General features: G+C 35.7%; 1 protein-coding gene across 2 annotated transcripts in view; it reads right to left on the bottom strand.

The window, feature by feature from the left end:
• The window catches only part of LOC142339385 (kinesin heavy chain-like), a 147,624-nt gene that overhangs the window by 116,073 nt on the left and 17,999 nt on the right, over positions 1–13,552 (bottom strand). For both annotated transcript variants that reach the window (XM_075389394.1, XM_075389395.1), the window contains exons 3-5: positions 6,910–7,088; positions 6,403–6,595; positions 1,795–1,919 (exon numbers count right to left, since the gene is read on the bottom strand). In XM_075389394.1, the coding sequence (XP_075245509.1) occupies positions 1,795–1,919; positions 6,403–6,595; positions 6,910–7,088 (497 nt within the window). The remainder of the gene's footprint in view (positions 1–1,794; positions 1,920–6,402; positions 6,596–6,909; positions 7,089–13,552) is intronic.

The raw sequence follows: 13,552 nt of genomic DNA, 5'->3' as shown, positions 1-13,552 counted from the left end.
AAACTAGGTAAAAAACGTTCAGCGATAATTTAATAAAGCTTGATAAAATTCATTCCGCAGAAGCCTCTTATTAGGGACCTTTACTGCACAAATGAGTTCCTTTGACCTTAAACAAATTTAAACAAAACTTTAAAGTGCAAAAGTCATTTTATTGAGTGAGGTAAGTCACATATGATCCAAATCTAATCACGCAAATAACCTAAAAACTTTTGCTAAAGCGAGTGAGAAATGACGTCACGCGTCATTTCTCAAAGATGGAAAAAAATTCCCGACAGACTTGTGTCAACTTGATCTTGAGCAAACTTAGCCTCTTTAGCAAAAAAGACGAACGGACCTTATACCAGACAGTAACGCACGGCCGGGAGACATTTGTGCTCTATCTTTGAAAGCAGGTATGGTGGCTGCCTTTGATGTGACTGACTTCGCCGCTGCAACCAAACGTAACTGCAAATGCGGCTCTGAAGGCTGGTGATGCTCTTGAATCAGCAGAAGAGCAGAAGTGTGGGACTCATGTAAACAATTGTTCGGAAAATGGAATTCTTTTTGTGCCGCTGGCAATTAAAGCGATCGGTGGTTTCTCGCAAAAGTTTAAGAAGACGCTGAAGAGTGTCTGTTATGGCTGACAATAGAAGTTTTTTTTCTGATGAGTTGTCATTTGCCCTCAGCAAATTGTCCCAGTCAATTTTTGTAAACGCTATCCAAGGAACTGAAATCATTTGCTTATACTTGCTAGAGCCCCTTGTGATCCCTAATAACGTTGACGGAAACCCGCCAGATACGAGGGGAGATTTGCGTCAACTTAGTCAACATTGAATTGGAAATAAAAGCAATCACTAATTTCATTAAGTTGTCGTCTCACCCAACGAGCGGGGACACTTGAAACCAGCGAAACCAAAATTTTGCTATTAACCAATATTATATCAAGCGATGACTAACTTAGCAATACCCAAATTGAGAGGGAAACGGCGTAGAAAAAGGAGATCTGTTGGGGGCCTTGATGCGGGGTTGTAATTGTGGGTGATTAGGGAGTGTTGAGCAGAATGAGGGTTGGTTATTGTAAAGGGCAAAAACACTTTTATGGTTCACACTTTGGTTTTGTCTTCTTAGCAGCTTTGGTGATTTCTTAGCAGCAATTGGAGACAAGTAAAGCTCTGAAAGAACTGCTCAGCAATTTAAAGCCCACGAACTTAACCTGTTTATCCCATTTTTGGGGACGAAAAGACAAATAGTCGGACAAGAAGTTGGTAGTACAAAAAATGCATCAAGCCCAGCACGAATAATACAATCGTTACAAATTTTGTTGAAGAGCTATTAAAAAGACTTCGCTTCAGTAAATTTCGACTAAAAATAACAAAAAGACAAAAAATTTAATAACAGCCTCATTCTCACACTAAGATGCAAGCAAATGATTGAACACTTGAGAATGTTTTGCAGCTCGGACACTAATAGCTTCAGAGTATTTTCTAAACAAAAATGTTATCACTTAATACACACTCAAGTATTCAATACCTGATAGGCGCATGTTTTTATCTAATATCAAATGACGCAATATACCCAAACATAACATTTCTTTTCAGTTGTAGCGATATAGAACACTAGCAAGACCCGTTCACGGTGTTATGTGAGTTGATCTGGGACTAAGTTCTACAAAACTGATCCAGCAGAAAACTTTTTCCATTATTAATTTGTAAGAAGCTTGATCTATTCTAATTTTAATCGGAGATCAATAGCAGTTGATAAACCTGATAAAGAGGCAAACAGTAACTGTTTGTTTTTCAAAGTGGAATGAGATACCTTCTCTGATCCAGCCAGATCCACAAGGTACAGTTTGCCACTGAGCTTCTTCTGGGTGACTTCGTTCTCCTGCTTCACATGGATTTGGAAAATAGAGTGACTGCGTGAGCTGTGCTCGTTCATGTCTAAATACAGTTTACCATCCAAACATCATGAATATAAATACGGATCAGAACATTTTGTTGAATTGCGATGTTTGTCCGACCACGTTAGAAACCCACAATCGAGCACCAAGAGCAACAGAATATAGTTCACAAATTGCTCTGTTCTTATGCTTAATATGAGGAGTTCAGAAACATTAAAATATTTTTTCAACAAAATTATTTCTAGTTTACGTCCTGGAATGAGGATAAAAGGAGGCTCGGTTCACAAAATGTTGCGACCTCGCTCATCGTAATTTCTGGCCTAACTGTACCGAATGAAGCAGAGATAGGAAATTTCTGAATTATAAAAGAGCCTTTTATGCTTTGTAAAACGTGATGGCCGCTGTTATTGCATCCGAAAATCGTTAGGATGAGGCAGGGGCCCGGCCTAGTCTAAAAACAGTAACGTATATATAAAAGAAAAATGATTAAGTTCTCAAATTCCATGGGTTGTTTTTCTGTACTTTTTTAATTGAGATTCTCCTTCATGGGTTTTTGGGTAAATTTTGGGTTCCATCCTTCCCAAATTTTGAGATTTGTTTGCGCTCGTTTCTTTTGTGTTAATTTCTGCGACTTTTTGCGTGAGGGTAAAGCTGAATGATTTTTAGTTGCAGTCTGGTCCCTGGAAACGGTTTTCGGATGATGTTTTTCAGTTTTCTAAGAAAGGTACAATTTCGACACGACACATTTTTATGAATTTTTTATTTCGTAATTTTCTCCCGCATTTTTCTTTACTTTTTCATAATAGAAAGAACCCTTCGTCTGCCGTCTAAAAATCATGACAATTGTTTTAAGGGTGTTTTTGAGTTTTGTTAAAGCTATACCTTTGAAACCAATTCTTGTAGTAATCTTTCGCAAAAAAAACAAACAGAAGTCCTATGACATATATTTGGGCCTATTTTTTAAGAAGACTTAAACTTTTAGTATTTTTGGAGAAAAAATAGATCATAATTTTTGAAATTTTTAACCAGAAAAACCAGGTCTTAAAAAACTGAAAACCAGGTCTATAAATTGAAAAATTTATAAATTTATCTTTGCTCCCATAAACTGTTGCCACGTGTTCCCCAGGTCAATTTCCGTCGTTTTGATTTTTTGGGCGTAAAAAGAACAAAAATTGAATACAAATTTTGAATTATTTCGCTTTGATCAACATTTTTGTTTACTTTCGATAAAGAACTACACCGGGTATCGCCTGCGAGGAAAATCTAATGACACAAACACGTGGCCCTCAGTGGCCACTAATGAGACTAGATGGACTCTAAAAGGCTGACGGACATGTAAACTGGTGATTTCAATATGTGACGTAATATTTTTATTTCAATAGAATAGACTCATTGAACTGATCAAAAAAATTTATCACATGATTCTTCCAGTGGAAACTAGAGGCCTCGCTATCAAACCCATTAGACGAGCAGTTTCCAACACCCAACAAAGCAGAAAGATAGAAAAAACATAGCCGGCAGATTGCCGGAATAGCTGCGAAAGAATAGGCCTGCGTACCATATAATAGAGATAGAAACAGATACACATCTAAATTGAAAAGAAAATCGACGCCGCACAAAAAACTAGGTAAAAAAACCTTCAGCGATATATTAATAAAGCTTGTTAAAATTCATTCCGCAGAAGCCTCTTATTAGGGACCTTTACTGCACAAATGAGTTATTTTGACCTTTAACAAATTCAAACTAAACTTGAGTTTTAAAGTGCAAGAGTCATTTTATTGAGTGAGGTAAGTCACGTATGATCAAAATCTAATCACGCAAATAAACTGAAAACTTTTGCTGAAGCGAGTGAGAAATGACGTCACGCGCGCAAATGCCGTTATTGAGAGGAAGAAGTAATTCAGAAAATTTGACTTTTTCAGCTTTGCTGTGTGAACAAATGTAAAACGAAAAAAGAGCGTCAGACGACGAAACAAAAAACATAGCAGGACAAGTCCTGACGTACAATTCAAAGAATTTTCATTGACTTAACAGAAAAACTAAACCTAGAATGGACTATGAGTGAATTGAGAAAACCATTTAAAAAAATTAAAAAAAAAATAAGAAAAAAAACTGAAAATCAATGTCAAAATGCCGCATGTGAACAAAAAAAACCACTAGCGAGAAGTAAAAATTTAATTCAAACACAAAACCAGGCCTAGAATGGCTTTGAATGGATTGGGAGAACCATTTAGAAAAAATCCGATCCGAAAAATCGAAAAAACAGTAGAAATCAGAGTGAAATTGCCGCATGAGAACAAAAAACCACTACCGAGAAACCGAATTTTTGTTCAAACACCGTTTTCTTAATCTACTTTAAAATTAGAGCGAAAACAATTCACGCCGCAAAACTACTCGCTTTTTCGCTCCATTTCCTGTTTCGGCGTGACCAAAATCACTACTCCAATTTGACTTCAGAAATCATGAAAATGTGTGAACAGATCTTAAAAAAAAGACAGCGCCCCAATACAATTCAAATTCTTTGAATTGTAAAAAACCAAGAGCACCGCAATATAGCTTCGCTCAGCTTACAGCTTCGCAGCTATAATAAAACAATTTTTCGCAACATTTTTCATAAAAAATTAGTGATGCCTGAGTGATTAAAGTCACTAAATGCTCACACTTCTGCCTTTTAGACCCATAACTAATTCGTAATAGCATAATCAAAATGTTTGACAAGTTATGACTGAGACTCACAGGAGAACGAAAAGAACAACAAACATGGGTGTCAACAATCACTTTTACTTTGAAAGCAAATAGCGTCGAAGTGGTTCAAATAGCTAAAATGAAATGAAATAATACATATAAATCATTTATGACAAATTACAGACATGTCATTAATGAAAATGAATAATAGGACAACAAGGACTAACAAAAACTGGCACGAGTACGAAAACTTTTAAACTTTAATGAAAACAAAGAGTGCTAAAGTTGTCAAAAAATAGATTTTGAACGCACCATTACGAAGATCAGTATCTATAGGATCAGTCGTTATTACGTGACAGGACAACAAAAAGAAAAGCACGCCGCACAAATTACTCTCGAACGACAGCCGGTCAATGTAATTTACGGGTTGTAACCTAGATAATTTTTATGGGTTCAAAAACTGCGACCAGGGAGTGATTCAAGCCCCCAACCTCCTGAGCCCTGAACAGAAGTATTCAACTTTTGGCTAATATTACCTTAAAAATTCCTATGCTAGAGTCGCTTTTATTTTATCAAAAAACTTTACTTCGGAGTGAGAGCAATTGAGATTACTCAAAAAAAGAAGAAGACAAGCATGAAAAGGTTACCTGAGAAGTCAAAGATTGTTCCAGAACAAAAACGATCAAGCGCAAATTTTGCACACAAAAGGATGCACATACATTTACAATAATTGCTTCAAACATCATTCAAGAGCAGTTAACGATAATAACGGCAAAATAATTAATACATAATGACAACTCATCACGGTCAAATTTTTTTTTTTTTAAAAAAAGAGCTATCAACTGAAAACATAAAAAAAGTTTGTTTATGTCTCAATAGAAAGACAATAGGACCTGTCGTTATTGACACTCAGTTTGAAGACAACAGAAAGTTTAACTAATACGGGTAAAACTGAAAAATTCACCAACAATTTATGGACACATCGAATAAAAGTCACAAACAATAAGCTGCCGATTGACCTTTGAGACTCAGTTAAATGTATTCAAACTCTGAAATGCTGGTTTTCTTGTTTTCTTTTCGACTTAGAAGTGTCGACTATAATTTGATTTCACATTGACATAGAAAAACCGAAAAAGTGAGAAGACAGCACCAATACATACCAAATTCTTTGGGTTGTGAAGTACAACAAAAAAAATAATATAATCCCTTGACTATCAAGACTGAAAAACGGTACTGAATAAAGCATATGAACATACATACGCAAAAATAATCAAAAGAAAAAATCTAAAAAAATGAACGCATCTTTCTTCGAAAACCATTGGTGTTAAAGTTGTCACAACCAATTACCTGTTCAATAAATTCAAGCTACATGTCGACAATCAGCATAAATTAGCTTCACTGAGAACCAATGAGCGAGTAATCTACAGAAACATTTACTATGCTTTTGCAGATTAGCTAACGTTTTATTGTAATTTCATACAAAATTTGCAAAGTTTTTCTTAGTGAAGGGTTCGAGGCTAAAACGAAGTCAATTTCTACAAAATTATAGTTATTTTGCAGTGCTATATAGAGTCAAAAGATTTGTAGGGTAGTGGTGGTAGTAACTCCATAAATTTACTCCTTGAAACATCTTCCTCTTCTATTTTTATCAACCAATGAAAAGGTCAATCACTTGATAAGGCCCAAACAACTGCGACTTAATTCTTTTGAAAGCAACAAGTTTCTGTCTGATTAGTTTTTTCTAGAGTAACCTGAATTTTTTGAAGAGTGAACAGCTATTACATCCGATTTGATAAAACTAGTCATATCTTTCCTAGTATGTATTGTGGACAACTAACTAGTGACTGCAATGTGTCGATTGTTCTTGCCCTCTGCAATGACATCCATCACTTCCTCTGGACAGGCCACGAATCTCTCCGTGATTCCTTTCACATACGGAACTTTATTCTTGTCCTCGTGAATGGGCAAATTTGTCTTGGATGGGTCTAACAGATCACGGATCTTTTCCATGTAGATCTCGTAATAGCAAACCTAAAGTGAAATGAATGCATGATCATTACCCCAAAGAGGAATGATTAAGTTAAATCTAAATGGGTTCTAAATGATACCTAGATAAAACATGTGCACGATAAACGAATAACTTTCTACAGAACCATAAATATTAACTGGTAGAATCCAGTTAACAACCACACTTCTCAAAAAGTCAGTCTACTTTCAAGGACAAGTTGTTCAGCTTCCATAGCAAATTTTTAGTTCTCTACAACAGAAGTTGCTTGAGCTGCATAATCGTTCTATATATTCAGTGTATATATAAGGTATAACAGTGTATATATAAGAGATGCAACCTTGATATGGAACTCAAGATTCTCGTCCATGTTGTAGATATGTGAGAATATATCTCCCACAATCCTCGGAATGATGCCCTGTAGATCTGCGTCACCCAACACACCCTCCATAGTGTGCGTCTTTCCTGATGATGTCTGACCGTAGGCAAATATAGTCCCATTGAACCCACTTAGAACGTCTAAATATGATCATATGATCAGACAATGAGAAAAACATTGTGCATTGCAACGCAAAACGTGCAATTCGGTAGTCAAAATTTACTCGAAGATGTAAGCATTTTTCACAAAACATGTCTTAAATTATCACCGCCATTCTTGGCCACTTTAGCTTTTTGTTCCTGGCTAAGGTGGTGCGTAAAATATTAGGCAATAATAGGGATATTTAAGGTGTAAAAGTAAACTCGTGAATGCATTTTGTTACGCAATTTTTAGTGAAAACAAAGTGTGTGGACACTTGTCTACTTCAATTTGTCAAGTGGATTTTCAAGTGGCTGTTGTAAGGGATTTGATTGACGTTCGCTTAGATCAGTAGCTTTGTTGAGTGTATGAACGGGAAACCTAGTAGCCCAAATACTGTATGAACGTCGAAGCTCTAGCTTTTGCTAAAAATCTTGACTTAATGCTAGAGAATCTTAGTGAGGATCTTCTAAAGAGAGATATTTTTTTGATCTTCTTACCTATAGCCTTCAAAATACATGGTCACAACATTCATTTTTTTCTCTCTTCCAACGATCCAATATGGAGTAACACTAATAAAGCTCCTTGTCGGGGGTCCTCGCATCAGGACCAATCATACCAATATCGCTGGCAGATTACCATAAAATAGCCGCAATAGCTTCGTAGACCTGCAGTCTCAAAAAAGATAGTAAAGGAAACAGACAAAAAAACTTTTTTGTCTGTTTTCCACATTGAAAAATGACGTCAAATGCGCAATTCAGTTGCAATTGCATGAACGAAAAAACAAAAAGCAGATTTGAAGTGATTGCGAAATAAAAAACATAGCAGGACAAGCCCTGGACTACAAATCAAAGAATTTTCATTGACTTAACACAAAACTAGACCTAGAATGGACAATGACTTGATTGGAGAAACCATTTTGAAAAATCCAATGAACAACTGAAAAAACAGAAATTAAACCGAAAATGCCGCATGTGAACAAACCACTAGCGAGAACGCGAATTTTTCTTCACAAACCGTCTTCTTACTCTACTTAAAACTTAGAATGAAAAATTTCTCGCCGCAAAACTGCTGGCTTTTTCGCTCCACTTCCTGTTTTGGCGTGACCAAAATCACTACTCTAAAACTTTGTCTTCAAAAATCATGAAAATGTGTGAACAGATCTTAAAAAAAGACAGCGCCCCAATACAATTCAAATTCTTTGAACAGTAAAAAAAACGGAGAGCGCCAAAACAATAGCTGTTGAGAGGCTGACGGCAGTTATTAAGAAGCTGTTTATCTTTAACATCTCGAAAATTCGCGAAGATTCAGAAACTGTTGTTAGAGCACATAAAGTAAGCAGTTTACAATTTATTCAATTCATCAAAATGTTTGAACAGATCTTAAAAACCATAGACTTGGACTCCAGAATCCACTCGAAGAAAAACTTACTTTAATCCCGAGTCAAACACTAACGAAACTAATCAAACGTTTAAGTCATAACACCTTTCAATCTGAAACAATAAAAGAAGTGAACAAGTTAGAATTAGACGGCAAACGCCATATCAGATATGATGTTTGTGAAGATCTTTAACCATTTGCGACCCCAAAACCATTGTTTACATCAGATTGCTTGATAAAGCTAGTTTAAGTTTGCCAAACTACTACCATATAATAGCAGAAAAACCAACAATATATCATGAAATGTGAAAAACTAGCAACAAAAATAAGCACATAGTAAAATTTATGAACCTGCTGATTTTTATAACATCTCAAAAATTCGCGAAATCCCAGAAATTGTTCTCAGAACACATTAGGAAATAGTTTCAAAGTTATCATTGACCGTCTAAACGACACGCATAAACCCTCAGAAGCCAATAAGCCCCAAATTTAAAACATGATTAAAAACAACCTACAGATTTTGTTAAATTGTTTAAAGACAACCTGGCCTATCAAACCTTTAAATTTTTTCAATTCGAAACAAAAAACTGAAAATCTATAAATAAACAAAAACAAAACGGAAACGAGAAATCGAAGTTTTCTTCAAACACCGTTTTGTAACTCTACGTTGAAATTGGATTGACAAAAATTCAAGCCGCAAAACCATTCGCTTTTTTTCCTTTCAATTACAGTTTCCTCTGACAAATCCTAACTGCAATTCGACTTAAAAAATCATGACAATGTGTGAACAGGTCTTGACAAATCATGACAATGTGTAGAAAGACAGCGTCCCAATACAGATAAAAGTCTTAGAATTAAGACAAACCAAGATAAGGAAAAAACTAGCCTCAGCTATCGCTTCGCGGCTATGAAAAAACGAAAGTTACGAGCATACTGCAGACGAAAATCATTCCATATTTTACAAAAGAGCGCTTCAGAAAGGCCGAGACGTTTCGAAATTCTTTTCAACCACAAAAGACAAAAGATTGCTTACAATTCTTCGGATAGCGCCAATCGAAGCACCTGATGACATAGACAGGATAAAAGTCAATGGCCTTAGCATACTGAAAAGAATAAAGTTTCCAACATCCAAGAATATTGGCGCGTAGACTACGATGGTCTTTCGAAAAGAGTGATGCTTAAAATGAGCAATGTACGATATCTTCTAGACAGTGAAACACTCATCGATGAACACTTGAACTGCCCAGAAATGAAGCAATAAAACCACTAAATGGCTACAAAGAAATGCCAGAGGGCGAGTATTACAACGGCAAAGCGTTAATAATATTTGACGTTAAATACAAAGGACGAAAGTGCGCTGCGAGAAGAGGTCATTCGAGTCTGCCACTGGAAGAAAGCAGTTTGAAAGGCTAGACATACCACGTAACGACCAAACGCATTAATTGGACACGTTGTCGTATTCTGAAAGATTGAACAAGCCTCATATTGGCTACCATGAAGGTTGGTGTAGATTGAATTGAACCAAAAAGACGCCACCAAGGGAAGAAACGCTCCAACGCGGGGACAATATTGAGCAGGATTAATCAATACGAGAATATAACAAACACAGTGAGACAAATGACGTAGAGTCCTCAAGGCAGGATTACAACCAAGCAACAAAAATTGCCTCCAACAAGCTCAAAAACCGATGAAAATGAATCCTACAGTACTCCTGAAGAAGAGTTCTGGAATCGGAAGAAGATCGACAGCCAAAAGGGACAAGAACAACATAAAATCAATTGAAGCTCCAAGTAAACTTGAGGTTCTCTTCAAACCTAGTCAATTGAATCAACACACAATGAAATTACGCATCAAAAAGAGGATCAGGAGCTAGATCATCCATCAATATCAAAGTATAGCTTCTCTAAGCATTCCATTTAGTACAATTGGCTACCTTTGTTTCATTTAACTATCGTGGTCTCCCACTTGAAATTATCAGAGCTACTACTAGATTGAGAACAAAAGAAAATAATGGTTTGATCGCACTTCAAGAAAGAAAAATAGAAAGACTAATTTCAAATCATCACGCAATTTCAACTTACTACAGGTTACAATTCAATGTTGAACTATCGTTCAAAAACAGTTGGGCTCCTATCAATAAATATGAATGGGGTTAAATATAAATGGGGAAACTGAGATCAAAGTCAAAAAGGCATCCTGTTACAGACAAAAGAAATTTTTGGAAAAGTTTACTTGAACGCCTAAGGAGCAAAAATAATTTCATCCCAGAGTTTCCCAGAGTGTCGAAGAAAACATAAATAGTGTCTCAAAAAGGATATGAGATTTCAATGCAATATTCAACGAATCATCCGTTTCAGGAGGAGATTTCAATGCATCACCCGTTTCTCAGAATGTCGAAAAAATCATAAATCATTTGTCAATATGGATAAGAGGAGATTTCACTGCTAATTCATGCTAGTGCTAAAGTAAGGTCAGAAAGAAGATTGAAAAGATTCCAACCAGGTAGTGACACCATCAATTAGTTGTTTTTGAACAACACAATTAAGACAAAATTTGATAAGAACAATCAACAACTTCGCATTCTCTAAGGTATCACGACACAGGATCAAATAAGAAGGGATTTGTTAACAAAACAATGAGAGCGTAATGAAAACAAAGAGCACATTGACGAAATAGAAGACTTACTTAAAGACTACTATAGCGATCTTTTTGAGAAAGAAGCTCAGAAGCTTTCCAAAATTATAGAGACGCTAATTTTCAAAAACGATCAGTAAGCTAGTCACAAAAGCACTTCAAAACAGACGAATACAGTGAACAAAGAAGTTAGACATGCTATTCAAACAGACAACAGCCATAGTGAACCGGGATCTGACGGATAAACATCTGAGACACATGAGACGCACAGAATTCTTTGCTCCCGAAATCACCAAACTGTTTAATACAGTCGCTGAAAAAGCGCAAATTCCTTTTGCATCTCTATTAAAGATGCTGCGTAAACTATTTTCAGTGTGCAGTGTTGATAACTTCAGACCAATAAGCTTGACTAAAAACGATCTTCAAAATTTATTACATGTTCCAGCGTCTAGACTCAAACCTTTTTATATTCTTAAAGAGACATCAATTTGCTTACCTGCTAAACCGCAACATAAGTACGGCTATCTTACTAGATGAAATTGATCTTTCAATTACGCATTTGCATAAAGACTCACCATACCTTTTTATATTCTTAAAGAGACATCAATTTGCTTACCTCCTAAACCGCGACATCAGTACGGCTATCTTACTAGCTCGATTGGCTAAATAAAAGTTAGTCAGATCAAATTGTATGATTTCGATAGACTTCAGCAAAGCAATCGATAGACCTGGAAAGATAAACTTTCTTGAATTACTGAATAGAATAGGCTGCTCATCCAAACTAACAAAAACAACTGAAAACTTGTACAGAAAGACCACGCATATATTGAAGTCAACAACCAACTATCAAGATTCATTCAAATTGAGACCGATATTAAGCACGGTTGTCCACTTCCTGCTCTCCTCTTTATTCTAGGTACGAACCACTCCTGCAAAATCTACGTAGAAACACTCAAATCAAAACAAACCATAATTTAAAAACCAGAGCGTATGCTGATGACCCAACAGTGTCTACGAAGATAGAGTGCATAAAACAAGTATTAGACGAAATTCATCTTTCAATTACGCATTTGCATAGAGACTCACCATACAAAAAACAAACGGGCTTATGACTGGGGCAAACAGATTACCAATAAAAAAGTGGAAGAATTAAAAACATTAGGAATAGTGATTAAAATGGAAACAAAGACAATGGAAAACTTAATGAAGAATGCTACTGAAAGCTCAAAATAGAACTTAAAATCGATGACGTTACGTGTAACGACTATTAAAATTTCTAACTTTAAGCGAAGCAAGCTGATTTACCAGTTTAGACATCTAAAACTTCATCGACAAAATAGAAATGATGTTCATCAACTCGTTGCGGAAAAGACAAGTCATTCCAAGAACAAAAATCTTTTAAAGTGTTCTGCTAAGAACGGCCCATAAGTTTTCATAATTTCAAAACTTAAATTTTGGCGCGTAAACTGATCGATCTTGCCAAAACTACTAAAATTATAAACATCGGTAATCAAATCCATTATCAAATATAGTATCGGTTCTCAATTCTAAATTTTGCAAAAATTTTCTCCGATTTGCTAGCAAAATAAGACTGATTAGGTTTTCAATATCAAAGGAATACTGCAGCATAGTTTATCAAAACAAGATCGACAATACAGACCTGTCTCAAGCAAAACTTTACACACTAAGAGGTTAATGGGAATTGAGGAAAGAGTTCATGCTTTTGTGACAAATTAGAATAAGTGTTTTCAAAGACGTTGCAGACCTTAGTCAAAAACATTTGGAAAAGAATTTAAACCTCAAACAGTTACTTGCAAACACCAAGAAAATGATTGCAAAACATTGCAGCACATCCATTATGCTACTCTTACGAGAAAGATTTTGTAACTCTTGAACACCTGTTCTAGGAACGTCCAAGAGATGAAACAATTAGATCAAAGTTACCCGTTACTAATTTATCGAAGCTGATTCAAGATAGGAATACGCTAGGACTTCTTAGTTGCCAAAGTATTTTCGTCCTGGGTTGAAGATGAGAGCGATTATATGACTAAACATTACTTTAATGTTATTATTGAATAATTATTTGTACATATTAAACTGCTTTTCTAAATATCATTAACTTGGTGTTAATTTTGGCGCTCGATTTCCACAAACACTAACTTGAAAACTTTCTTCTGATGTCTCCTAAAATTCCTTATGTCTAATCTCGTTTTTGCCTAATATCCAATCCCCCTGTTAAACGTTATGATCTGTTACCAGCGCGTTAAATAAATAAAATTGAAGGAATCTTAACCCTTGCTTAGTTGCAGAAAAATCACTCGCATTACGAATTGAAGATTCGGAAAACAATTGGAGGTTTTGCAACGGTGCAAATGATATTAGGCCAGAACTCGATGAGGCAAAGCTAAATTTAGTAGACATTAAGCGAAAAATTTTCAACTTTTTGTGGAAA

Source organism: Convolutriloba macropyga, chromosome 5 (genome assembly GCF_964194025.1).
Source record: "Convolutriloba macropyga chromosome 5, txConMacr16.3, whole genome shotgun sequence".
Classification (NCBI taxonomy): domain Eukaryota; kingdom Metazoa; phylum Xenacoelomorpha; order Acoela; family Convolutidae; genus Convolutriloba; species Convolutriloba macropyga.
This window is presented reverse-complemented; position numbering and strand designations above follow the sequence as displayed.